At 45.5% G+C, this 26,504-nt stretch overlaps 1 protein-coding gene across 1 annotated transcript in view; it reads left to right on the forward strand.

Annotated features, from left to right (window-relative positions):
- LOC125631161 (vasoactive intestinal polypeptide receptor) overlaps nucleotides 1-26,504 on the forward strand; it is a 199,132-nt gene that overhangs the window by 127,502 nt on the left and 45,126 nt on the right. Inside the window, exons 4-6 of the mRNA XM_048837429.2 lie at nucleotides 11,511-11,614; nucleotides 15,700-15,797; nucleotides 17,542-17,674. Coding sequence (XP_048693386.1) covers nucleotides 11,511-11,614; nucleotides 15,700-15,797; nucleotides 17,542-17,674 — 335 coding nt within the window. The remainder of the gene's footprint in view (nucleotides 1-11,510; nucleotides 11,615-15,699; nucleotides 15,798-17,541; nucleotides 17,675-26,504) is intronic.

Below are 26,504 nucleotides of genomic sequence, written 5' to 3' on the forward strand. Positions count from 1 at the left end.
GAGGCCTACAACACCTTGACAGGGCTTAGGTTGCTGGTGTGCTGAGACCACAGCCTACCAAACTGACAAATACTGTCTCATTGATTCCTTGTACTCTCCCATCGGTCCATATCTGTCTGTTGTCTCATACTTAGATTATAAACTCTTTGGGACAGGGACTGTCTTTTTTTTGTTGTATGTGTCTACAGCTCCTAGCACAGTGGGGTCCTGGTCTACGCCTGGGGGTCTTATGCGCTATAATAATACAAATAATTAATAATAATAGTCTTCAGCACCAAATGACATTGGTCCTTCCGGTATCCATTTGACTAACTGATGCTGCTTCTGTCTCATAAGGACCTATTTTCCTGGGGCAGCCTGTCACTGATACTTCTACATCTCTGAACTCCCTCCGAAAATTGCCTTTTTGCTGTCCCCCTACTCAACAGGTTCAGTAGGCTTCAGCTACTGTGCCTGGCTCAGTCCCAGCCCCTCACTTGTATTTATTCACAAAGCATCTACTTCTCTTCCACCCCCAATATAAGCTTTGGAGCAAAGCCTATTGGAAAGATCACCAACCAGCTCCCAAAGCTCTCAGCTCACCAGATGGATCGGCCTTAAAAGTGAAGCTAAGTAGCTTGTGCTCGGCGTGTTGAAAAAGAGGAAGAACAGGGAGAGGGGATGTGCTCAAAGCAGTGAGCCAGGAAGATCTTTGCAGCAGCATTTTGAATAAATGGAAGCAGTCCAAGGTGGGATTTGTTCATCTTTTTGACAAAATTGCCAAACTTTGCTATGAAATAATCAATAGTAACAACTGGGTTAATATCTGCCTAGTCTGGACTTGACCACGCCGGCACACAATAATTAACTATTCTCCAGTCCTACATGGCCACCATTAACCAATTTATCTATCTAGGTACTTATGTGGCCCTTAGCATAATAGTAGCCGAGTGCCTCTCCAGTTATTAATAAAAATGACAAGGAACAAACATATATCTTTCTTCCTCTTTCTTTTCCACCTAGCTCAACATGACTGACATCAGCACAAGGTATTATTTGTAGGTCATAAAAGGAGAGGGTTTTCAATGGAAAAGTCTGCCCCCCCCCCCCACCCGGCAGAAATTTTAGTACCAAATAATTTCAGCAAAAACCCAAATATTGCCGTTTTCAGACAATGTTTCTGATTTGGGGCTTTTGGTTTTTCCAGGAAAAATCAAAGTTTTTCTGCCGAAAGCGAGCACTTTTTGCACAGATGTTTAAGTTGAAAATCCAGTTTTCTACTGAAAACCGCTTTTGAAGGAAAATTTTGACCAGTCCAAATTATTTGTTGGGATTTCCCCACCTTCCACCCGCACTACCCAGCACAGTCAGCTTCCAAATTATCCTACGGCCTAGGAAAGCTGGGTGTGCCTGAGCTGGGTTTCACACTGTGAACAGCGTTGCAAGCTGATCAGAAGCCACGCTGTCAGTGCTATGCGAACTATCTGTAACCGGTTGGTTACGTTTTCCTAAGCGTAGGGGTCATAAAACCATTTACATTATCGAATAGTTAGGGGTTTATGAACGCTCAAGGATTATTTGTTTAAAACCCTAGCACTACTGTACCCTAGACGCATGTTACAGACAAGAAGCACAATCTCTGTCAATGCCTTTTGTGTCATGTCCAGGGGCTGTCATGACACACTGGAGACATTGTTTCATGGAACACTGTCAAGATTAATAATCATGGGGCAAAAGCCCCAGCTGGTATAAATCAGCAGAGTACCATTAACCGTGATGGACTTCACTGATTTATTCCAGTTGACAATCTGGCCCCATGTTTTCATCAGCTATTCCTTACCTTCGTTAACCGTAGCTAAGGATGCGATTTTGTCACAGAGGTCACAGATTCCGTTCCTTTAATGGACCTCTGTGACTTCTTTGGCTTCAGCCCGCCTAGAGAGCAGGAGCAGGGCTGGAGCAGCCCTCAGTGGGGCTCCGACTCCCATACCGAGTATTTTTAGTAAAAGTCAGGGACAGGTCATCAGCTTCCGTGAATTTGTGTTTTTTGCCTGTGACCGGTCTGTGACTTTTACTAAAGATACCTGTGACAAGATCTTAACCTTTAACCATGGCCCCTTAGCTTGGATGCTGAACGTAGACTGGTCACAGAGTAGTAGCCGTGTTAGTCTGTATCCGCAAAAAGAACAGGAGTACTTGTGGCATCTTAGAGACTAGCAAATTTATCAGAGCATAAGCTTTCGTGGGCTACAGCCCATTTCATCAGATGCACAGAATGGAACATATAGTAAGATAGATAGATAGATAGATATACACACACATACAGATAAGTTGGAAGTTACCATACAAACTGCAAGAGGCTAATTAGTTAAGGTGAGCTATTATCAGCAGGAGAAAAAACTTTTGTATTGATAATCAAGATGGCCCATTTAGACAGTTGACAAGAAGGTGTGAGGATACTTAACTTAAGCAAGTAGATTCTATATGTGTAATGACCCCGCCACTCCCAGTCTCTATTCAAACCCAAGTTAATGTTATCTAGTTTGCATATTAATTCAAGCTCAGCAGTTGCTCTTTGGAGTCTATTTTTGAAGCTTTTCTGTTGCAAAATTGCCACCCTTAAATCATTTACTGAGTGGTCAGAGAGGTTGAAGTGTTCTCCTATCAGTTTTTGAATGGAAAATTGGACAAATGACCAGGGATAAGTATAAAAATATTGCTCGGGCATGCAGGAGTGAAATCAGGAAGGTCAAATCACACCTGCAGTTGCAGCTAGCAAGAGATGTTAAGAGTAACAAGAAGGGTTTCTTCAGGTATGTTAGCAACAAGAAGAAAGTCAAGGAAAGTGTGGGCCCCTTACTGAATGAGGGAGGCAACCTAGTGACAGAGGATGTACTCAATGCTTTTTTTGCCTCTGTCTTCACGAAAAAGGTCAGCTCCCAGACTACTGCACTGGGCAGCACAGCATGGGGAGGAGGTGACCAGCCCTCTGTGAAGAAAGAAGTAGTTCGGGACTATTTAGAAAAGCTGGACGTGCACAAGTCCTTGGGGCCGGATGCATTGCATCCGGGAGTGCTAAAGGAGTTGGCGAATGTGATTGCAGAGCCATTGGCCATTATCTTTGAAAACTCATGGCGATCGGGGGAAGTCCCGGACGACTGGAAAAAGGCTAATGTAGTGCCCATCTTTAAAAAAGGGAAGGAGGAGGATCCTGGGAACTACAGGCCAGTCAGCCTCACCTCAGTCCCTGGAAAAATCATGGAGCAGGTCCTCAAGGAATCAGTTCTGAAGCACTTAGAGGAGAGGAAAGTGATCAGGAACAGTCAGCATGGATTCACCAAGGGCAAGTCATGCCTGATTAATCTAATTGCCTTCTATGATGAGATAACTGGCTCTGTGGATGAGGGGAAAGCGGTGGACGTGTTGTTCCTTGACTTTAGCAAAGCTTTTGACACAGTCTCCCACAGTATTCTTGCCAGCAAGTTAAAGTAGTATGGGCTGGATGAAGGGACTATAAGGTGGATAAAAAGCTGGCTAGATTGTCGGGTTCAATGGGTAATGATCAATGGCTCCATGTCTAGTTGGCAGCCGGTATCAAGTGGAATGCCACAAGGGTCGGTTCTGAGGCCGGTTTTGTTCAATATCTTCATAAATGATCTGGAGGATAGTGTGGATTGCATCCTCAGCAAGTTTGCAGATGACACTAAACTAGGAGGAGAGGTAGATATGTTGGAGGGCAGGGATAGGATACAGAGGGACCTAGACAAATTGGAGGATTGGGCCAAAAGAAATCTGAGGAGGTTCAACAAGGACAAGTGCAGAGACCTGCACTTAGGACGAAAGAATCCCATGCACCGCTACAGACTAGGGACCGTATGGCTAGGCAGCAGTTCTGCAGTAAAGGACCTAGGGGTTACAGTGGACGAGAAGCTGGATATGAGTCAACAGTGTACCTTTGTTGCCAGAAGGCCAATGGCATTTTGGGATGTATAAGTAGGGGCATTGCCAGCAGATCGAGGGACGTGATCGTTCCCCTCTATTCGACACTGGTGAGGCCTCATCTTGAGTACTGTGTCCAGTTTTGGGCCCCAGACTACAAGAAGGATGTGAAAAGTGTCCAGCGGAGGGCAACAAAAATGATTAGGGGACTGGAACACATGACTTATGAGGAGAGGCTGAGGGAACTGGGGATGTTTAGTCTACGGAAGAGAAGAATGAGGGGGGATTTGATAGCTGCTTTCAACTACCTGAAAAGGGGTTCCAAAGAATCATAGAATCATAGAATATCAGGGTTGGAAGGGACCCCAGAAGGTCATCTAGTCCAACCCCCTGCTCAAAGCAGGACCAGTTCCCAGTTAAATCATCATCAAAGAGGATGGCTCTAGACTGTTCTCAGTGGTAGCAGATGACAGAACAAGGAGTAATGGTCTCAAGTTGCAGTGGGGGAGATTTAGGTTGCATATTAGGAAAAACTTTTTCACTAGGAGGGTGGTGAAACACTGGAATGTGTTACCTAGGGAGGTGGTGGAATCTCCTTCCTTAGAAGTTTTTAAGGCCAGACTTGACAAAGCCCTGGCTGGGATGATTTAATTGGGGATCGGTCCTGCTTTGAGCAGGGGGTTGGACTAGATGACCTCCTGAGGTCTCTTCCAACCCTGATATTCTGTGATTCTATGATTCAACTGTCTTAAATGGGCCATCTTGATTATCATTACAAAAGTTTTTTTCTCCTGCTGATAATAGCTCACCTTAACTAATTAGCCTCTTGCAGTTTGTATGGTAACTTCCAACTTATCTGTATGTGTGTGTGTATATATATATATATATATATCTTACTATATGTTCCATTCTGTGCATCTGATGAAGTGGGCTGTAGCCCACAAAAGCTTATACTCTAATAAATTTATTAGTCTCTAAGGTGCCACAAGTCCTTCTGTTCTTTTTGTAGACTGATTCCCATGCATTAGTTCAGAGCTAGTTGTGTCTTGAACCCCCTCTGCACACTACAGAACCAAAACAGAGGCAAACATTTTTGGAAAGTCCTGAAATGTTCCGTTGTTTTAGTTGTTCTTCCATCCTCTCCTGCATGGGAGGAGCACTTGGTAAACATCTGCAAAATCACCTCTTTGTTGTTGCCAGGCCTTTTAATTAAATATTGATTATTCCCATTCTTTAGGGTTTGCAGGTAACACTCTGAAATTTGGTAGGTTCTTGCCTCAAAACCAGGCCCCATATTTTCAGGATGACTAGATACCTGGAAGCCCTCAGGGGCATAGAAGTGACACCACCATTCAGGCTCTGAGAAAGCCTTTCATAATTGTAAAATTGTCATTATCCCTATGATCAGTCCTATGAGTAAAAAGATCCAAACAAATAAGGTGGAGTAATATCATCCTGTAATAATGTCCTGCACCATTACATGTGTATACTCTTTCTATCCTTGGGGAGGACTCAAAGGGACAGATCCTAGTCTGAATCCAGCATGCCGATAGAGAACTCCAAAGGCTTAACCCATGGCTGAGCATTTTATAGGCCTTGGTGTGCATATGCATGGGGTGTCCTCATCCTAAACCCTAGTATATTCATTAAGTTACCCTCATGAACATATACATTAATCAGTTCCCATAACTAGCTGCAATTAGGCATCTGCTGATGTTTTTCTCCACAAATATCCTAAAATTGGTACAAACTGTCTTCTTGTGACCACCTGTCAGCAGTTTCCCCTTAATTTCAGCACTTACAATTATTGCAAAACAAAGTCATATGCCTTCTTGCGACTTAAGGTCACTGTTAGTTTACGTACTTCGGCGAACTCTATGAAGCTACTTACTTCTGCTCAGGCTGTTAGCCCTCCTACTTACGCTGTCTGCTTAAGCTACTACTTATAGGTCTAGGCCTATAGGTCTCTTGCATTTCTGCCTAATATTCCTATTCTATGACCTTATTATCATCTTAATGTAAGCTTGCAGAATACATTGTCCTCCTTCAAATCCCTTCTTAAAACTCATTTGCCTACCAAAAAACTTGACAACAATTAGGCTGCTGGTGTGTTGAGACCACACACTGACTAGGGTGACCAGACAGCAAATGTGAAAAATCAGGACAGGGAGTGGTGGGTAATAGGAGCCTATATAAGAAAAAGACCCAAAAATCGGGACTGTCCCTATAAAATCGGGACATATGGTCACCCTAATGCTGACCAATATTGTCTCATGGTTTCCTTGAGCTCCGCCATCGGTCTGTATCCATCTGTTGTCTCTTGTCGTATACTTAGATTGCAACCTCTTTGGGGGCAGGTTTCAGAGTAACAGCCGTGTTAGTCTGTATTCGCAAAAAGAAAAGGAGGACTTGTGGCACCTTAGAGACTAACCAATTTATCTGAGCATGAGCTTTCGTGAGCTACAGCTCACGAAAGCTCATGCTCAGATAAATTGGTTAGTCTCTAAGGTGCCACAAGTCCTCCTTTTCTTTGGGGGCAGTGACCCGCTTTTTGTTATGTGTTTTGTGCAGCACCTAAGACAGTGGGGTCCTCATCCGTGACGGGGGGTCGTAGGTGCTTCTGCACTGCAAAAATAAGCACTGCCAATAATCTTATGGTACTTATGTCTGTGCTGTATTTGCATTTTGTGACTCTGGCCAAGATAGGAAGCTGAACTATTGCAAGAGATGATGTGGTTCAGTGAGGCCAGACATACCGGAAACCTCAACCTCTCCTTATGAGAGATGAAGTTCTGTTAGTTTGCCACTATTGGTAATATTTGAATTACCCTGGCACCAGGGGTGACACTAACCCATACCAGAGCCCCATTGGGCGAGGCACTGTATAAACAGATTAATCCCTGCCCTGAATAGTTTACAATGTAACTAAACAGAGGGTGGGTGTACAGATGGGGAACTGAGGCACAGACAGATGAATTGGCCACATAGAAAGTCCGCCCAGACCTCCTAAATTCCAGTCCAGTGCTTTAACCACCAGGCCATTCTTCCTCTCCTGGGGTGAAGTTAAGGATAAACATTGAGATTTTGGGGTTCTTTATCCAAACTGAACCTCAATTTTGAATCTTTAGAAGACCCAAAAGTCCATCGCTATAAGGTCACCCTCCTAGCAAATATTGGTTCGAATTGGTGTCTACTTCAGGGACTGACTTTGTCCATCGCCTTTAGTCTGCAGGACTACAGACGTGAGATAAGACCTGGGCAGTGGCAGATTAGCCACTGAGCTAATGGGGCCCATGCCCAGGTGCCCTGGCCAATTGGGGCACCCCTGAAAAATGCGTGCCCCTGTACCCTGATCTGCTCTTTCCGCCCAGCACTCCTGCTGGGGAGCAGGGGAAACCCTTGTGCCCTGACCCCACTTCCCAACAGGCACACAGGGGGAGGGGGGGACCTCCACTTGCTCTGGCCCACAGCCCCACAAAAGCTTAATCCGCCTCCAGACCTAGGTCCCTAAAATTGTGTATTTCTTTTGCACCCCAAGTTGCCATTACAGAAAAAGGGAGCTTAGATTCTCGAGGGATTACGTTCTTGGCTTTGTGAATTCCAAAAACATGTGAACTACAAAAGGATGTAGAGAAAATGTCTAAGAATCCTGTAAACGAAGAGAGAGAAATTTTGGCCTTCAACATCTATACCAAGACCTCAGAGTCCGATGTCTGACTCAGAGGCTCACCTCCAAGCAGCAGCAGCTTCTTGCAGACCACTTTGTTCTTTTCGCTTCTCATCACAACAACATCAATGCACTTGCACTTCCAGCACCAGAACAAAGTGATAAAAATAAACTTTTCTTTTACATGTTCACCTCCAGCCTACATCTGAGAGCTTCTCTGGGAGTAAAAGCCCTGCATTCGGGCCTCCTGTGTGCATACTAGTAGGCAAAGCTTGATAAAAGCTTAGCTCAGAAGTGTGAACGTGAACTGAGTGTGGTGAGCCACAGGTCACTGTGCGGAGGGAAAACCGGAGTTGAATAAGTATGCCACATTCCCCAGTTGTCTCATTAGTTCTTTATTTATTTACTAAATTTACAGTGTATTTGTATTACAGTATCCACTTAAGGCCCCGTCTTAGCTTGCAGCTCCATTGCGCGAGAGAGTGCCACTCTGCCTCAGTTTCCCTCTCTGTTAAAATGGAAAAAAAGATTTCTCAGTATAGTGCTCTAAGATCCTTTCAATGGGAAGCATTGTCTGAGAGCCAGATGTTATTGTTCGATGGTAATGAAGAATAACAAAGGAACGAGAAATTAGAAACTCGAAGGTGTGGAGAAATGACCCAAGCAAGCCACGGAATGAAATAAGCATCAGTTGCGTCAGCTAATGAGATAAGACCCAAGAAATTGAAACCATCAAAAAACACTCGAAGCGGAGGGGATGGCCGCTAACAGGAAAGACAAGACCTGGTCGTTCATATGATAGAATCTATGACCAGGCTGCACATATGAAGAAGCACTGAAATATACATGTCATTCAGAGGGAGACACAGCACTGCACACTGATGGCCATGGTTCCACTGAGCATGGGGTTCTTCACCGCCAAGTGAAATGTTACGGTTGTAATTTAAATCTCTATAAAAAGTAATGGAACTAATGAAGGTGCAGGCATGGCTTGACTTCTAGATGGTAGGACAGGGAAGATGCATTGTGCTATGCAATCTGCGTGCAGCTACTGCAGAGAACAACAGTTTCAGATCTGTGCAAGTGCATCACCGTGCACCCAGGATCTCTGGGCGCTGGTACAATGTGAATAATAAATAAGAAGAATCAGTGACTCATGAGTAGCGGATATCGCTGCCGAAGTCAGGATCAGTTTGTGCATACTTCAGAAACAGGAGAAATGGCTACATTTGCAACAAATAGTATTGACAACGAACAATTTGCTCCGCTGAACTCAGTCGATTCTGCAAGGCAATGATCACCTATTTGTGAGCTGAGGATGTTCCGTGCTTTGTGAGTCAGGACCCGACACTGGAGATTTGATGCAGTTCTGTTAAACACCTAAAAGTTCAGATGTTTATTCAAAACCGCTTAATCTCTTTGGTCTGCAGACCTGGGCTAGAAGTGCTGGTAGGACAGGCTTTAGGTATCTGGAAGCAGGAAACACTAGTGAGGCAAGAAATACTATGAGAGCAGTTTTCCTTGGGATACCTTGGGCACTCCTGTGGTCAGTCCCAGCTGGACCCAGGAGTACAGAGGTGTGAGCTAAGTAGACATTTTGAACCTCTAACAAAAATCACCCTGAGTTTTGTCTAGTTTGGGTGAAGGTTGGCTTTTATGTTTCCTGAACCTGTTCTTCCAGCTCAAAAGACTACCTAGCACATGACTTGCTGTGACGGGTGCCTGGGATGGACCATCCCTGAGAATGCCACACGCAGGTAGACAGCAAGAAATGGGGCAGACAATCCCCAAAAACTGGGGGTTTATTCTGTAATTAGATTAATCAACCAGTAACAAAGAACTTCTGTAGCACCGCACTGGTTAACAAGAAACCTTTAGGCATTCCAGCCCTTGGTTTCTATCCAGACAAACTGGTCTAATATAGTGAGAGGTTACTGAAAACCCAATTCACCATATGTGAGGTTCTACCATTCCCAAAGGATCAGACACTTACCTCCAGGTCAATATATATTTCAAATCTTACTCAAATATCACGCTGCCAGCCAATCCTTAGTAAACTAACTAAAGATTTGTTAATAAAAAAAGAGCATTGTTAAATGGTTAAAAGATTATATACATTACAAATGCTTGCAAAATCCTTATATCAGATTTGTAGCGGTGATGGGTGAGTCTGATGGCTTGCAAAAGTCTCTCTGGAAACATCCCAAAAGGTTAGAATCCAAAGGCAGCTTAGATGTTGTCTGCTAGAGTCTTTCCATGGCTTTTCCAGTGTATTCCAAGTAACTACTTGGAAGATCACAGTCCCTCAGCTTAAACTTTCCCTGTTTAAAGTTCAGCAGACTAGAGATGCAGGATCGTGCCCAAGGTTCAGTATTTATAGCTCTCTATCAGGCTGACAAGAACTTGTCACAGCAGGGCTTTTCTCCAGGGAAGAATAGACAATGCAGATAGTTTGTGGACCTTCATTGTTAAACTACGACCCTTGCTTTGAATTTAATCTTCTCTTTTCTGTGCATACACAGGTAAACTAGTTGCACTCATTTACATAAGGCAATTAGCCAGTCCATTATAACTCAATCGATAAGTTGAAGACAATATAAGTAATATTATTAATTTACTGCGGTGTCTCACATCTTTGATCTTAAGGTTAACTGAACCCAGTTGCATACATAATGTGAAGGCAATTAAGACATGAAAAGGATTTAGCATCTAAAAGCTAATTTGATTAGACTGGTAAATATAGGTAAACACAGACAAATACACTTAGCTACTATTCTTTGCTTCTTATCAATGCAAAGTGAATGAGTTGGGGTTTGCTAGCCTAATTAACAATTCATTGATACCCATACATAAGTGGATTGTCTTGATTACAACTGCAATGCTTCTTGTTAAGTTGTTGTGGGTCATACACAGGTTAGTTGGTTTGCCAGTGCTAGGAGGGCCAAGAATTCTTACTCCTCCAGAACACGTGTTAAAGTATGCGGCGTAGGCGTTGATTCCGTGCGTGCTCCAGGGCTGCCAAGCTCCCCTCCCCACCACCCCACCTCCTCCTCCTCCTCCTCCTCCACCCGTGAGCACGCCACATCCCCGCTCCTCTGCCTACCTCCCAGCGCTTCCCCCCCAGCTGCCGCCAAACAGCTGTTGGCAAGCTCCGGGCTCGGGGGAGAAGCGGGAACGTGGCACGCTCAGGGGAGGAGGTGGGACTGGGGCAGGGATTTGGGGAAGGAGTTGGAATATTGGCAGGGAGGGGGCGGAGTTGGGGCGGGGACTTTGGGGAAGGGGTGGGAAGAGACGAGGCAGGGGAGGGGCCTCGTGGAAGGGGTGGAGTGGGGGCAGGGCTGGGGGCAGAGGGGGTGGTCGAGCACCCACGGGAAAGAGGGGAAGTCGGCGCCACATGGCATGCGGGACAGCCTGTGGACATCTGTTGTTTTCCTACAGCCAAATCGGAGGTCCTTAGTCCTCACTCAAACAACACTCCCATTGACTTCAATGGCTTTTGCTTGAGTAGAACAGAGAGGCTGGGTGTGGGGGTGAGGCCCTGAAAGAGGCACGGGGAAGCTGGGTGCAATGCCACAAACCTCTTGTGTAACTGTCACCTTGGGCAAGTGATTTCATAGTTCTCCTCCTTTAGCGCCTCACCTGTAATATGGGAACAATAATGCTTCTCTTGTCTGTTTAGATAGAGAAACACTCCCGGGGCAGGGACTGTCGCAAACTATGTGTCTGCACAGTGCCTCGCACAATGGGGCCCGGTCTACAGGCGCTATTATAATACCAGTACTAAATAATAACTAAGGAGGTCGGGATTTGGCCCTGAGTGTTGTAAAATTCATGATCTGGAATTTAAATCTGCAAGTGATGCCTGGTTTTTTGAACATCGAATCAATGTGCCCATTGTTTAATCATCCTGCTCTTTTCCTTCTAGGTAATGTGACCAGGAACTGCACAAGCCAAGGCTGGGCAGACATGTATCCTGCCCCCTATGCAGCAGCTTGTGGGTACGATACCAACAGCACTCCAGGAGTAGAGGTCTGTAAAGCCCTGATGAGTAGAATTCAATATGGCTCTTTCCTCAATCCCCTGACCGCTTCACCTCTTTTTTCCCTTTCGCCCCCTGATCCTCAAGGTCTAACAAGAAAGTCATAGAATCATAGAATATCAGGGTTGGAAGGGACCTCAGGAGGTCATCTAGTCCAACCCCCTGCTCAAAGCAGGACCAATCCCCAATTAAATCATTAAGTCATTGTCTTTCTGACCGAGTTCACCTGGAAATAGAGCTCAAGCATTCCTGCTAGTCAGCATTGACACCAAAGAGCCAGGTGTTAAGCACCTGCAAAAACCCATTGACTTCAATGGGAGTTGCAGGTACTCAGCACCTCTGGAAATAAGGCATCTGCTTATGTATAGATATAGCTGCCTCGCTTTAGATATCCAAGTTTGAACATTTTCAGCCATAATGCCTTTTCCCCCTAAAGAATTTCCAAAGTTCTTGGCAAACTACGGTCACCCTCTAGACAGAGTCCACCTGCCAGCCTTACCTTCGTTAAGTAGATACGGTGACCTCAGTATTTGCAGTGTTACCTAAATGTCCTATAGTTACAGGGTCTGCTGAAGGGGTACATTGGCACAGGTCTATTCGCATCAGTGGAGTGACGCTGAGAATCTAGAAAGCTGTAGGGAATACCTGGGGCATGGCAAATACTCAAGTAACGTTATTCAGTTTTCTAAGAAAACTGTCAAGTATTTAGGAGTGTTTCTGTGTGCGTAATTAATGGTGTAGATATCATTAATATAAATGTGCATGTATATATATATATATATATATATATAACATAGGAATGATATCGGTAACAGAACAAGATGGAGCATTGCACGTTATATGTTGGGACATACGGTCTCTACATGCCCCACCTCTGTATTAAAAATGGGGGTGGTCACGTAATGTATAGCAGATTTCCATGCGCAGCATTTAGCCAGAGGGTTGAACTTGATCCCTCACTGGAACTTGGTCACGGATGTCATGACCACATGGCTCTGTCTGTCTGTTCCCTGGGTCGTTACCCATTTCTGCCCCGGTGCTCCAGGCTCTTCAGGGCAGGGGGTTTATTGTAAAGCAGCGTGAATGATTAGAGTGATATATCAACAGTAATAAATAACTGGCCAGACACTTGTGCCACAAATAGCCGCCGATGTTAATGGGAAAAGAAGCCTAGAAGTCAATGGGCCACGGAGATTGAACTAACCTCTCACCCCTAAGAGGGTTCCCAATCATAGCCAGCTGACACAAGGAGACCTGGATTGAGATTTTCAAAGCTGACTAGGAAATTTAGCCGCCTAACTCCCATTGAAATTCATGGGAGCTGTGTGGCTAAATCCCCTAGTCAACTTTGAAAATCTTAGCTTTGGAGTCGGCCGGTAGGCTGTACTAGTGAAGCGTGAGATGTGACTGGATCCATGCTTTTGTCTCCCATAAACACAGCTCCACTGTATGCATGTCTTTCCCTGCATTACTGCCTGTGTCAGCATAAGTGATTGCTAGGCAACAGGAGGCCTAGTAATAAAAGCATCTCTATATTAACAGACACTTGTATCTAGCCCTTATGGCTCCTAAGTCTCTCCCAGTACTCCCACATTACCGAGAGAATCAAGTGATTACATGGAAAATCTCAAGAGGGCTTAGCTAGCCTTAATAACGGCCAAATCCGACAGAAAACGCTAAAGGAGACTTGCACAAAGAACATCAGTGCCCTATTGAAGAGGGAGCTTTAGTCAGCTGCTGGGGCCCACCACAGCTTCACCTCTTCAAGTGTCTTGTTTCTAGGATCAAAACTTAAGGCCCGGGCTCCAAGTTTGGAAACCCATTGTTACGGCTCAGGAATGCGAAAGGCCTCCTTTAAGAATTCTAGTTTGTGTTCTGACCACAAGGGGATTTGGGAATTCCTGTTACCGGCTTTGAAGACCCAAAGGATTGCAGCATTGCATAAATGCTTCGTTACCAAGAGAACACACATTGTGTTCTTTTAATTCGCTCTTAATTATTTTCTTTTGACTCACACTGCTTTGTGATGCCGCTTGAGCCCAAATGCGGCTTAGCCGCTAACATGCTGTACGTTACCCAACTGTGAAGATGAATAGAAGTGATTTGTTGAGTTGGTTATCACTTTTGGGGGCAGGGAGAGGGAGGATTCGAAAGAGGGAGGAAGACGGAGTGTATCAGCCAGTGAGACGTGAGGTCCACCCTAGGGTGATGTCATCCAGGCTTGAACATCTCCTGAATTTTTAATGTCTACTAAGCACAACTCAAAAACAACATGAAAAGTATGAAATATGCATAAGCGCTTTTTGGAAGACTTTGTTCCTGAACTCTGGCAGCCCAGGGAAGGGGTTGGAATGGGGGCAGGGAAGAAGTGGGAAGAGGCGGGGCGGGGCCTCACAGAAGGAGTAGAGTGGGGGCGTGGCCAGGGCAGCCAGCGGGGGGTGAGGGGTGGTCAGTGGTGCGGCCCTCAGGCCAATGTACTAGTCCTCATGTGGCCCTCATGGTCATTTGAGTTTGAGACCCCTGATCTAGTCTGACCTCCCGTATCACACAGGCCATAAAACTTCCCCAAAATAATTCCTTTTGAACCAGAGCATCTATTTAAAAAAAAATCCAGTCTTGATCTAAAAATTGCCAATGATGGAGAATCCACCATAACCCTTGGTGAATTGTTCCAGTGATTAATCACGCTCACTATTGGATAAAGGCCTAAGTGTGCAAACTGTTAACTGCCTTGAATGTGTGTGTAAATGTGGCCTACAAATGTAGAGCAAATCAGTCCCCTGGTGTTCTACAGAATCGCTACAATTGCTGAATGCATTTTCAGAGCAATGGTGCTCATAGAGTTAATACTACTAACACTGCGTTATATCACATTTCATCTGATGTCCTCCGGGCTCTTTACAAACATCAATGGACTCGCTCTGATCTCAGTTACACTGGGGTAAATGTGGAAGTTACTCAGTTGAAGTCAATGTAGTTATCTCTGCAATTACCCTGCCGTAATAGAGATCAGAATCTGGTCCACGCTAATTAATCTCACAACCCCCCTGTGATATAAGTGGTGGTGTTCCCAAGGAACTGGAGACATGGAGAGATTAAACAAATTGCCTAACATCCAACAGAGAGTCAATGGCAGAGCTAGAGTCAGAACCCCGGAGTCCTGACGTGCAATCCCTAGCTTTTATTAACAGAACATAATCCCTTTCTCTTTTAGTCTGAGTAATGGTTTAGTGACCCAAGCACAGGACTCAGCCAAGTTCCCAATTCCCTCTGTGGCCTGGGGTAGATCATGTTAACTCTGTCTTAGTTTCCCGATCTGTAGAGTTGGGGGCTAGAATGCCGACACACCTCCTCACCTGGCCAACATCTTCCATTATGCCCCAGGATCAGAGACTCCCAGGATGTGCCACCTCCCCTCTCCAGGAGGGGAGACGGTGGTGCATCATGGAAGATGTAGTACATTTGGGGAGCCCAGCCTCTAGAGGAGAATGGAAACATGAAGCAACCAAACTACAACTCCAATGAAGCACCACACGAGCATTTCTGAATCAAAATATTTGTGTTTTCAGCCAACGTATTTTGGGGTTTGATTTTTTGCCAAAAAGTCATCGTCTTTTTTCTGTAGAAATAAAACCCATTTTCATCCCAGCTCTATCCCCAGTCTGTGTTGATTAAATGAAACCATCTCACACCCTGTGTTAGTGGATGAACCAAAGTGATCTGTTGCCAATGCCCTGTATTACTAAGTGTGCAGCATTCCCCTTCTGCATTAATATCACCATGTAGCCACTTCTATGGTTAAATAAATAAATACTGCATTCTGTAGGGTCCTTTTCCTTGTCAAATCACTGCATAATTAGGGCCTGATCAAAGACCTCTTGGGGTCAATGGCATTGTTTCCATTTGCTTCAATGGGTTTTAGATCATGCCTTCTGCCATTTTACACCTGAAAAGGGTGTTTTCACTATGGTGAGCTAGGAATTAGTGAGGGGTATTGTATGAAGTGTTTATTAAGGAGGAATCTTTGATGGCTCCTAAAAGACCTAATCATTGCCTCTTTTCTCTATGTTGGCAGCCGACGTTCTATGACACAGTGAAGACCGGTTACACCATCGGATATAGTTTATCTCTCATTGCTCTCACTGCAGCTATGATTATTTTGTGCCTCTTCAGGTGAGAACCTGGGCATGGAGGGGAAGGGAATGTGCAGGGGTGGGGAAACAGATTGTTTAATTCCGAGGACCTGAGCAGATTCTTGGCTATAGATTTGCGAGTGCCTTGCATTTGGAATGCCCGGCAACCCCTTTCCAGAGCAAGGGTGGCTGGTGGCAGTGGAGGGACACATATGGTTGAAGTTTTCTCCAAGAAGGACGCAGTCACACATTTTGGGGTGACTCATCTGTGTGGCATTTGAACTGCGCCATTGGCATTGGGACATGCAAGCCCAATCTTGTGCACCACATAGCTCAGTTAAGCAGAATGCCACCTGTGCCTTAGAAACAGGCAGAGCTGTCCTCCAGCGTCTTCTGACCTACTTTAACCGCTGGATATAGAGCAACCACACAATATTATGGTGATGGTGCAATATGCCTACCGTGGAGGACTCAAGGCTGGGGGCTGCTTTTGGAAGCCCAAGGGCCAGTTTTGGTGTCTGATTTGCAGCTGTTTCCCGTAGGACAATGGGCAGAGATCTTAGAGGCTTGCAATGTCCGATGAGCTTTTACTGAATAGAGAGAATAGCGGAGAACCAAACAACCTGGAGATGAAAAAGACTTGCTAGATTCTGTAGTCCATCCCCTAAAGCCAATGCAGAAGGGTATCTAGTTCTAATGCTTTTCCCCAATCTTGTACCAAGCAACAGGGCTTCCACCATTTCCCTAGGGAGAGTATTCCACAAGCTAAGAGACTCCTTGTATGAAATGAGATATTTTAATGCTCCAGAGTAGTCTGTCCACCGGCTCCAGTTGACCTTGCACAGTACTAGAAGACAAGTGTATGACAGAAGTGTATGGCAAGGTATGCCCTGCAACGATCCATCTGATCTTAACAGATGTTCCTTAAGAGGTTTGTTTAAGGTTGGCTGATTAGTCCTGATTCTTAGTTAAACTAAGACCTTTTTATGCATCTGTGGCAGCACAAAATGACATTAAAGCAAGCAGAAACAACCCCTGGAGAATACCGCCACTCACAATGCCTCCCTGACAAGCCCAGAATGGGTACAGGGGCTCTACACCACCACTGCTCCCAGCCCCCTGCTTTGGGGGTGGATTGTGACTGTGGCCACACCGCACTGCACTAGAGCCTACAAGGAGCTGGAAGAAGCAGGGCATAAATTAGAGCAGCCCTGAGGCTGATGTAACTTACACCTGGGCTGGACAGATACCTTCACGGCTCCAGCATATGGAGAACGATCTTTGCCCCACACTCACGTCATCCCAGTCCCCAGCGCAGGAACAGAGTGACTGAGAATCAGGCCCATTATGTTATTTATGCCTGTAAAACTTGCACATCTCCAGGATATTAGACCTCTTGCTTTTAATTGCTGGGAAATGTCACTTGAAAACCCCAGAGTTCCTTGATCCAGATAGATCGTCATAATCTGCTAAAGCCTATGGAATGGAATAAGCCCAGTGTTGCTCTTAATGTCAGTTACCCTAACTTATATCTTTTAAAGTTAAAATATAAGCCACATTGCTGTATAAAGTATGCAAATATTTATTAATTTTGGCTTGAGCTGTTCAGAAAATGGAGTTTATCCTGCTGACAATGTCAACTTTTTGGCAAAACACTCAAATCAGAAATATTCTGGATAAAGCAGAAGTTTTTCACAACACATTCTGGCCAGAAGAGTAATGTATTGAGATGAAGTCCTGATGTTTAAAAATGCTATTTTTCTCTCTCTCCCACCCCACAACAGAAAACTGCACTGCACTCGAAATTACATCCACATGCATCTCTTCATGTCTTTCATCATGAGAGCCATTGCAGTTTTCATAAAGGACTTCATCCTCTTTGAGAGCGGCGAGTCTGACCACTGCTCTGCGAACTCAGTAAGTAGCAGCGACCAGCTGACGTTTTCGGATGCCAGCTGGTTTGGTTCAGCCCCCTTAATTGGGGAACAAAATAATGAACACGGAAAGGCAGGCAGGGAAATGCTGGGGGAAGCTTTTAGTTGTTGTTGCGCTGTATTGGAAAGGAAGCAAAAAACCCGCTGGCTTCAGCCTAACGTTGAGAAAGAGATTGCAGCAGAAATTCCTCACTCAGCAGATGTTGCTTTTTAATTGTCAGTGCCTCGGTCTCTCAGCTGCGATGATGAAGCTGGGGTGATAAATGATGAGAAGAGTTTGGGATCTTCTATACCTTACAGAATCAGGCTACTGAAAAATAGTTTACTGGCCAACCGCCCTGGAGCAGAGGAAAGCAGCTCCTATTCTCTGCCTGTGGCACTTAATAGTCTAGTCTTCTGTAGGTCTCATTTACTTTGGTCTCATTTCCATTGTTGGGTTTAGTGTGTGGTTGCTGCATGGTGTTTGTGGCTTGTGATATAGATCTAGGGGTCCCTTCTGGTCTTAAACGCTGTGACCATGAAAATGGTCCACCCACCCACTGCTTCCATTGTCCACCCTAGCTCCATGGCTTCTTTCACATGGTCCCCTTCATGCTTGGAACAGCCTCTCAATTAATATTTGCCAAGCAATCTCCCTCCCAGACCACCCTGAGACCCATCTGTTCCATGACTCATTACAGATGTCATGACCACGTTGCTCTTTCTGTTTGTTCCCTAGGTTGTTACCCATTTCTGCCTCAGTGCTCCAGGCTCTTCAGGGTGGGGGGGTTTATTGTAAAGCACCGTGAGTGATTAGAGTGATATATCAACAGTAATAAATAACTGGCCAGAGACTTGTGCCACAAATAGCTGCCAATGTTAATTGGAAAAGAAGCCAAGAAGTCAATGAGCCATGGAGATTGAACTAACCTCTCACCCCTAAGAGGGTTCCCTCTAGGTCATGACTGAGGCCTGTTGATGGAAAGCTTCCATTGCAGCTACCCCTCCGATAACCATTCTGTAGCTAAAGGAAGGACGTTAGCCTGCTGAGCTCTTAGCTTGGTGCCTTTACAAATGTGAATGAACCACGAGAGAAGATCGTTGCACCTGCTAGTACACCAACTTTTCACCCCAATCCCTTGGCTATTGCTGTTGGGTGTTTTATCCGGAGTAAATTCAATGCTCAGCGCAACCAAGTGAATGGCTAGATGGTCCACCAATATTTTAAAGACATCTGGAGCATAATTCTTCTTGCTGTACTGGACTGCACCTTCCTGTTGCAAATTCTGCACCCGTCCTGCCACCACTTCTTGTGCAACCCCCGGCAAGAAAGTTCACACACAAATAACCACCCAACCTACATGGATAAAAAGTTCTTTCCAAACGTTCCTCTGGCCACCTTGTGGAGAATCAAATCAAAAGGGGTACAAATACTATTGGATGGATGGGGGGATTTGGATTCGGTGAACGTATTTTCCCACTGTTCACCCAGTTGTAAACTCTGATTCTTGGGGGGGAAAAAGTGGAAAAAACTATTTTTAATGTAAATTATATTAAAAATCAGCCCCTCCAAAGCCCTGTACTCAGCAGACCTAACTCCCAGGGCAACTCACTGTTCAGCACGTTACCTGAGTCGGAATTAGGCCCCAATCCTCAAAAGTAATGACTAATTCCTGTTGATTTTAATGGCATTTACGTGCCTGAATACCTTGAGGGCTCTGGGCCTTCATCCTGTCTCAAGATGTAGATCCTAGCTCTGAAGGTTCAGTCCCTGGGCATTACTAAACTGGCAGTTCGTACACCCATGAAAACAGGACGTCTTTAGGGCCCACTAGCCTCAGCATAAACAAATCCAAATTCTGCAAGAAGTGTGAACGACCCTTTAGATGTGTATGCCATTTTTTAAAAGCCCATTTGGTTTGCTGCAGTGGGGTTGTGTTGATTATTTAGCCAACAGCAGGAAACCTCAAAATTACAGCATTAACCAAATTGCAAAGCTTCTCATCTAGTAGAACCAGATAGTTAAGAAAACCAGTGGTGAGAGGCAAATGGCTTTCCATGTGTGTTGTCACGAAGCTGCCGGGGCGCTGGTTTGTTGGTCTTTTCCCGACGTGACAATAGCTGTTGCTAAGGTTAAAAGAATTTTGGAGGGTGGGGAAGAGAAAAGTATTCCCAGCTCAATGCACCCCAGTGCACTCATGACTTGGCAAACAAGGCTTATTGTCATAAGTAAATGTTGCAGGCGAAATTGACCATGGCTTGCAGCGCCTGTGTAAAGGAGCGCCTGTGTAAAGGAGCGCAGACCCTTTGTCCTGCTTGAAGAAGATTCAATAATGAAAAGCTTTACAAACGTTTCTTTGCCCGCCAGCCAAAGCAATTAAGCACATCACTAAAGACAACGGTGATGAGCTCTCCTGGCACACACAGAAACAGGAGGCTTGACCTTTAGTAGCGGGCTTTGCTGTCCAGGGATTCTCAGCTGGGTTTCCCAGGGGAAGAACTAGCACGGCGGAAGGCTTGCTTTCTTCAGTGGCGTTGGGTGGTCAGTGAAGAAATCGAAAGATCTGATCTCGAAATGACTTGGAGTGGGGAGTCCTATGGACTGTGTTATACAGGAGGTCAGAGCAGGTGACCACAGTGGTCCCTTCTGGCCCTGAAATCTATGAATAATGACTGAGTAAACCCACAACTTATTGCCTAAGCTACTCAAATTCTAGTTCCTTTAGACGCTGCAAGTGAACACGCTTTTTTCTCCTAGGCCCCAGTTTTTCTCGTTATTTAAGCCTGCATGTAATTTTAAGCCTCTGAGTCATCTCAGTGGGGTTACTCGCATGTTTGAAGATGTGCATATGTAACATCAACAGACCCCAGTCGTTGGTGGGCAGGATTGAACCGGGGACCTCTGGAGCTTAGTCCATGAGCTAAAGCCAACTGGCTGTTAGCTCAGGCTGTAGAGCAGACTCATTTTATATCTCTCTCTAAGTGGTCTCGGTGCCATTAGATGCACCACACCCAAGAGGTGTGTGGGTTACACATATGCTGAAGCACCTTGCTGAATCTGGGCCTGAACCTGCTAGATTCATAGACTCTAAGACCTGAAGGTGACCATAGTGATCACCTAGTCTGGCTTCCTGTATAATACAGGCCATAGAACTTCCCTGAAGTTAATTTCTCTTTGAACTGGAGCACAGATCTTCTAGAAGAATATCCAGTCTTTGTTTTAAAATTGCCAGGATTAGAGAACCACACCACCACACTCCTTGGTAAATTGTTCCGGTGGTTAATTATACTCACTGTTAAATATTTCCAGTCTGAGTTTGCTGAGCTCAACTTCCACGCATTGGAGCTTGTTATACCTCTGACTGCTAGATTGAAGATGCCTTTATTATCAAATTTCTGTTCCTTGTTTAGGTACTTACAGACACCCCCACTTCAACATTCCACCCTACGCACGTTGTTTTTGTCTTTCTCTGTCTCTCTTTTTCTGGAAGCCACTGTGTGAAACCCAATCACCAAAGCCACTAACCTGGCAGAAGAATTGAGCTGAAATTTTGGGTTGTTTTTTAAAAGAGCAGGACTTTGATCAGCTTCATTAATGTGGCACCTAGATGCTATGGGAATTGGCAGATTAGACATCCAGGTTAGATGGAGACAGAAAGGCAAATAGATAGATAGATAGAAGACTAGATCCGCAGCTAAAAGACAATGGAACTATGCAGTTTTACATGAGGTGAGGATGTGGTCGAGGGTACATAGTTTCTCTTCAACTTTTTGAGTTCCAGAAAGACTAGTTGGTTCACTCCAGACAGCAATTCCTCTTTACAAAGGAAGGCAAGCTATATACAGCCCAACTGCGAAGAATGCACCCTCTGATCTTCTATTTTAAGAATGTGAACAGGTATTTCTGTTAGTTCAGCAAGATCTTACTCAAGAAACTGTAAAGAAACCTGTCCCTATAATTTTTAGAACAGACATTAGCTTAGGTTTAGGGGGTGGCTTGTGTTCACTAAAGCAAATGTTTCTGTAGCTCCCTGGAGAACAGGAGATTATAGACTGTGTGGAGAAGCTGAGGGCTAAATAAGGAGAGACACCTGACAAGATATGGGTGACTCGCTTGATCAGCACCCTGAATACTTAATTAAATCAAAACCAGAAAAGCGGGTCAAAATCCAACGCGATTATGCATTGAAGTCATTAATAGTCAAACACCTATTGAATTCATGCGGGATCATCATCCAAGAGCCAGGTGTACAAAGATGAAGACAGGGCCAGTGGGATTTTCAAAAGCACCCTAAGTGTGTAAGGCACCTAACTCTCACTGAAAGCCCATGGGAGTTAGGTGCCTCACACACTTAGGTGCTTTACCTTTGTAAAGCTGGCCCAAACTGCTTACATTTAGCCTTTGCCAGGACAGCGGGAGATACCTTCGGTCCCAGTGTTAGGTTTTGTTTAAAAAGAAAAACAATCTCAGAACTTTTCCTCGGTGTTTACTTGGCCTTTTCCCAGGCCGAACTGACTTGGATGACTGAGTTTGGACTCTGCCAGGGGGCTTGTCTATATGGACAGTTAGTGCGCGGCAGTCTGGGATGTAAAGCTACAGTGTAGTAGCCGGCCATGCGCTAACTAGCCCTGTGGACCCTGTTACCACACACTCATTGTGCACTGTGACCTACTCCACTTTGAAACAGGAATAGGTCAAAGCTCACTAAAGTGGGAGTGTCTGTGCGTGCCCACTGGCAGTGTCTGTGTGTCAGGCTGTAGAATGCCACGTGTTATCTGTCCATATAGACGAGTTCAGCGTGGAGTTAAAACCGAATAAGGACGTAAGGGTTGGGCCCTTTAATATTCTAGTGGGCTCCTGTTTTCATGTGTTCTCTTGTCTTCTGAAATGGTCACTGGGTTTGAACACTTCACGTTCGCATTCTCCCCACCCATGAGTAAATTCGGAGCCAAATCTGTTTGGTCGTTGTGAAGTCTGGGCGGAAAATACATGTTATATTTTAAAAATAATCTGACCGCACTTTAAAACGAGCAAGAATCTAGCTCTGTGAAATCAATGAGCTGCACTCTGCCCTCGTTTTAATCAACTGAGTAAGGAGGAGGGAGGAGTGAGGCCCTCACGCGCCCACTTGTTTGGCAAATCCTGGATCTTGGGTCTGTTGTGGCGCACAACCCCTGCTCTGGATACTCCTTCCCCCCCCCCCCCATTAGCAAGTGATTGAGAGGTGCAGAGATTTCCTGCTCGCTGGCAAAGGGGGAAGAAAGCTGCCCCTTTTCAAGGGGTGCAGTAACTCCTGTCTCCCCAGCCCCTTAGAGCCATTTGTACCTCACCTCGCTCTACAGCCGTGCTCTCATTGGTCGGCCTGCCCTTGCTGTCCTGCCCTTCTCTGCAAATCGGATGGGGCGCAGCCATGGCTGGGGAGTCACTGTTGCAGGGAGCATCATTAGCACGGAGCAGAAATCCACTGCAAATACAGAGCAGCGATTTCCCCAAGATGATGCCGGGTCGAGCTGCCCCAATCCGCTCTGAACCCCCAAACCCTGCACAACACTGACCAAACTGCTCCCATTGACTCAGGAAGGAGGGGGTTGCGCTGTCTTGCCTTCACTTCCCCCTTCCATGCTTAATGGACACATTTGGCTGTATCTGCGCTCGGTGGAGGGGGCCTGTGTGAGTCTGCTGAGCCTGATATGACATCCTGAATAGAATGGGCTCAGCGGAGGTGATAATTTCGCCGCTCAGAATGTCCCCCCTTCTTCAGGCTACATCAAGAAAGTCCCAGCTGCCTTTCCAGGGTCTCCGGTGTGGAATATCCCACACAACAAATCCTGCACGCAACAAATTTGATTTGAACAAGCAGGGTTTGTTAGACACAACAAAACCTGCCTCTTGGCAGGGGATTAGACTAGTTGACCCTTGCGGTCCTTTCTAACCCTATGGTTCTAATAACATCGAATTACACCACTGCCTATTTCCTGAGTAACAGTAACAAACCCACAGGCACAGTTCCTGTCTGTCAGGAGAAGGACGGAAAGAGAGAGAGAGATCTCATAAATAACATCAGGAGGACAAACCCAGCAAAGTGAAGGGGGGGTGGTGGAGAGGAGGACATGGCGTGGTTGCCAATTTCCTTTCAATCTCATGCTAGCACTTTGAGGTTCACTTCACTGGAGTCACTGCGAGGCTATAGAAACGACCAGTGAGAGAAAAAGAAACAGGCTCAGACCAGAGCCCTTAATTAACGGAGTCCCTAATGATCAAAACATCGACCATTGTTCAAAAAAAAGGTGACTGCCCTGTGTGCCAATTCCTGTTTCAGTCCCTGGGTTAAGCGAGGGGGCGTTTTCCAAGTTATCACAGGTGACTTTTGCGGGTGAAGCGCACATGAGGCCACAAGCACCTATAGAAAAGAAGGGGCTGGATTGTCACCGCTCTTGCTCCCCTGCTCAATTTGCCACGCCCGCTCTTGGGGTGAGGAAGAAGAGGGGCTATTCGGCATGAGCCAATGGACGGGGATGGATGGAGAGAGCAGGGAATGAAGGAGGCCCTAGCTTTGTCGTCTTCCCATTCGCGGGCCAGAGTCACTGGTCAGGTGCACAACGCAGGGAGCAAGCTGCTTTGCCACAGAGGGTGAAGCAACTTCCTCCTTCCCCAGCACAATGGAGGAGCTGGGAGTCCGAGTTGCATTTTGCGCTGCTGTGTGGTCGCTGGACAGCACAGCTCCCGACCATCCCTGACTCCAGACAGATTGTAAGGGTGCACTGGAACCCAGGGAGAATAACACATTGTACATGTCCTAACGGGTTCTGAACCATTTGTTTTTTTTTTTTCCCTTCCTGCTGCTTTGATCCAGTGAATGAGAAACAGGAAACTAGATTGTGCACCTAATTTGAGGCAGGGCTTGTCTTTGTAATAAGTGTTTGTACAACACCTAGCACCAAGGGCCCCTGATCCTTGCTGGGCATTACTGTATTGTAAATCATTGATAATAATAAAGGCAAGAGGGAGAATGAGAGACCAAAGGAAAAGACACGGATTATGTAGGGACCCATCTTTAAGGTCTTGACCATCTTCCCCATTAGAACCTCAGTCTTGTATTTCTCTGGCCATTCTACCATAAGTTCTAATTCTACCGGCACCAGCAAGAGTTAATCAGTGTCACAACTTGGCTTTCTCTTGTGGAAATTAGAGTCAGGAACTTCCGAGGTTTTCTAGTCCCTTGATTATTTTAAAAGCTTTCACTTGACAAAAATATTGGGCAAGAAGCCCATTATAAATATGTGATTGATTTGTTCTAGTAATGAATGAAGGACCGTCAGCTCCATTCATGCAGTTGACTAAGGAGGCCATTCTATTTTTATTTCAGTTTCTAAACTCATCTTTATGTTGGTCCAATCAGCCATAGGGCCTGCTAGCTCTGGCCACCATCTTGGGTACAGTCATGTAAGAGAAACCCAGGCCAGCATTCATAACAGCCCAAACCTACAAGGCCTAATTCTCTTCTCATCATGGTGTGATTTAGGAGAAACTAACTTCACAGAAGTCAGTGGAATGAGTAACCCCAGTGTATAACTACTGTGTGAAGTTAACTGTGCCCAAGTAGGTGAGGGCAAAGAGCCTCCTAGGACTAAATCCTTAGCTGATGCAAATTGCATAGCCTCGCTGACTTTAATAGAGTCCAGCAGCTTTACACCAGTTGAGGATCTGACACTGGTTTATGTATTGCATGCTCGTATAATACCAGAAGCCACACCTTGTGTGACCTGTGTATTAATAGAGATGGATTTTAAATGTCTTGACATTTAAATCCTTTCAGCTGATATGAGTAGGGTTAAATCAGAAAGAAAGGGCACAGTTACACGATGGGGCCTGGGGATCCATTTGGGTCAGGCTGCTGCCTAAAGCTTGTTATGAATCACTATGGGCCCAATCCTGTTACAAATGAAATCAATGGCAAAACTCCCATTGACTTTAGCAGGACCAGGATTGAGCCTGGTAGCCTCTTCCCAGCCTCCCCAGTCCCTAGTGTGACACACAAGTGTAGCAGAGGGCAGGATTTGGCCTACTCAGTGTGTGTCTGTAGACATCCTGTATATCTCGTCTTCATGACAGCTGTAACAAACCTGTATCTCTGCATTAGAGATGGTCCTCAGTGTGGGCCTCCGTCTGAATGCTGTGGCGCAAACCCATCTCAAATGCATCTCATCTATGGCTGAGTAGCTTTGGAACTCCATGGGGCAGCGAAAGCTGAAGAACCATGTAGTAGAACATCTCCCTGGTGCACCAAGACCTAACGGGAACTCCTCGTCCCACTGAGTTTTTTTCATGGTAGATGCCAAATTCCTTCTAATAGAGACACTGAAGAATTTCAGCTCCTCGTCTCACTTAAACCGAGATGCATTATATTTTGAGCCCATGGGAGCTGCAGCTTAACTGACTCAGTTAGAAGCCACTTCTTTTCTATCAGCACCCCATATTAAGGGCCTCTGGAAGCTCAGTGGATATGCACAGGTGCTAAGCTGCACTCCTCAGCAGCCTACAGGTCTGGGCCCTGGGCAGGTGAACCGGCTGAGAATTCAGCTAGTTTTGCAATTCAGCACTTTGTTTCATGACCTTAAAATGCCAAGAGGGAGTTTTCACAAGCACCCAGGAGATTTAGAAGCATGAGTCCCATTGAACTGGACCTGGTTTCCCCTTTATTGTAGAACAAAGGAAGTTAAAGGGGCGGGGAGAGGTGCAAACCCACTTGAATACAGGTTACAGCTGCAATAAAGGAAAATAGGGAATAAAGAGATGGGCTTTCACCAGCTCTGTCTAGTTTGCTCGGATTTGT

This window comes from Caretta caretta, chromosome 2 (genome assembly GCF_965140235.1).
Source record: "Caretta caretta isolate rCarCar2 chromosome 2, rCarCar1.hap1, whole genome shotgun sequence".
In the NCBI taxonomy this organism is placed as follows: domain Eukaryota; kingdom Metazoa; phylum Chordata; order Testudines; family Cheloniidae; genus Caretta; species Caretta caretta.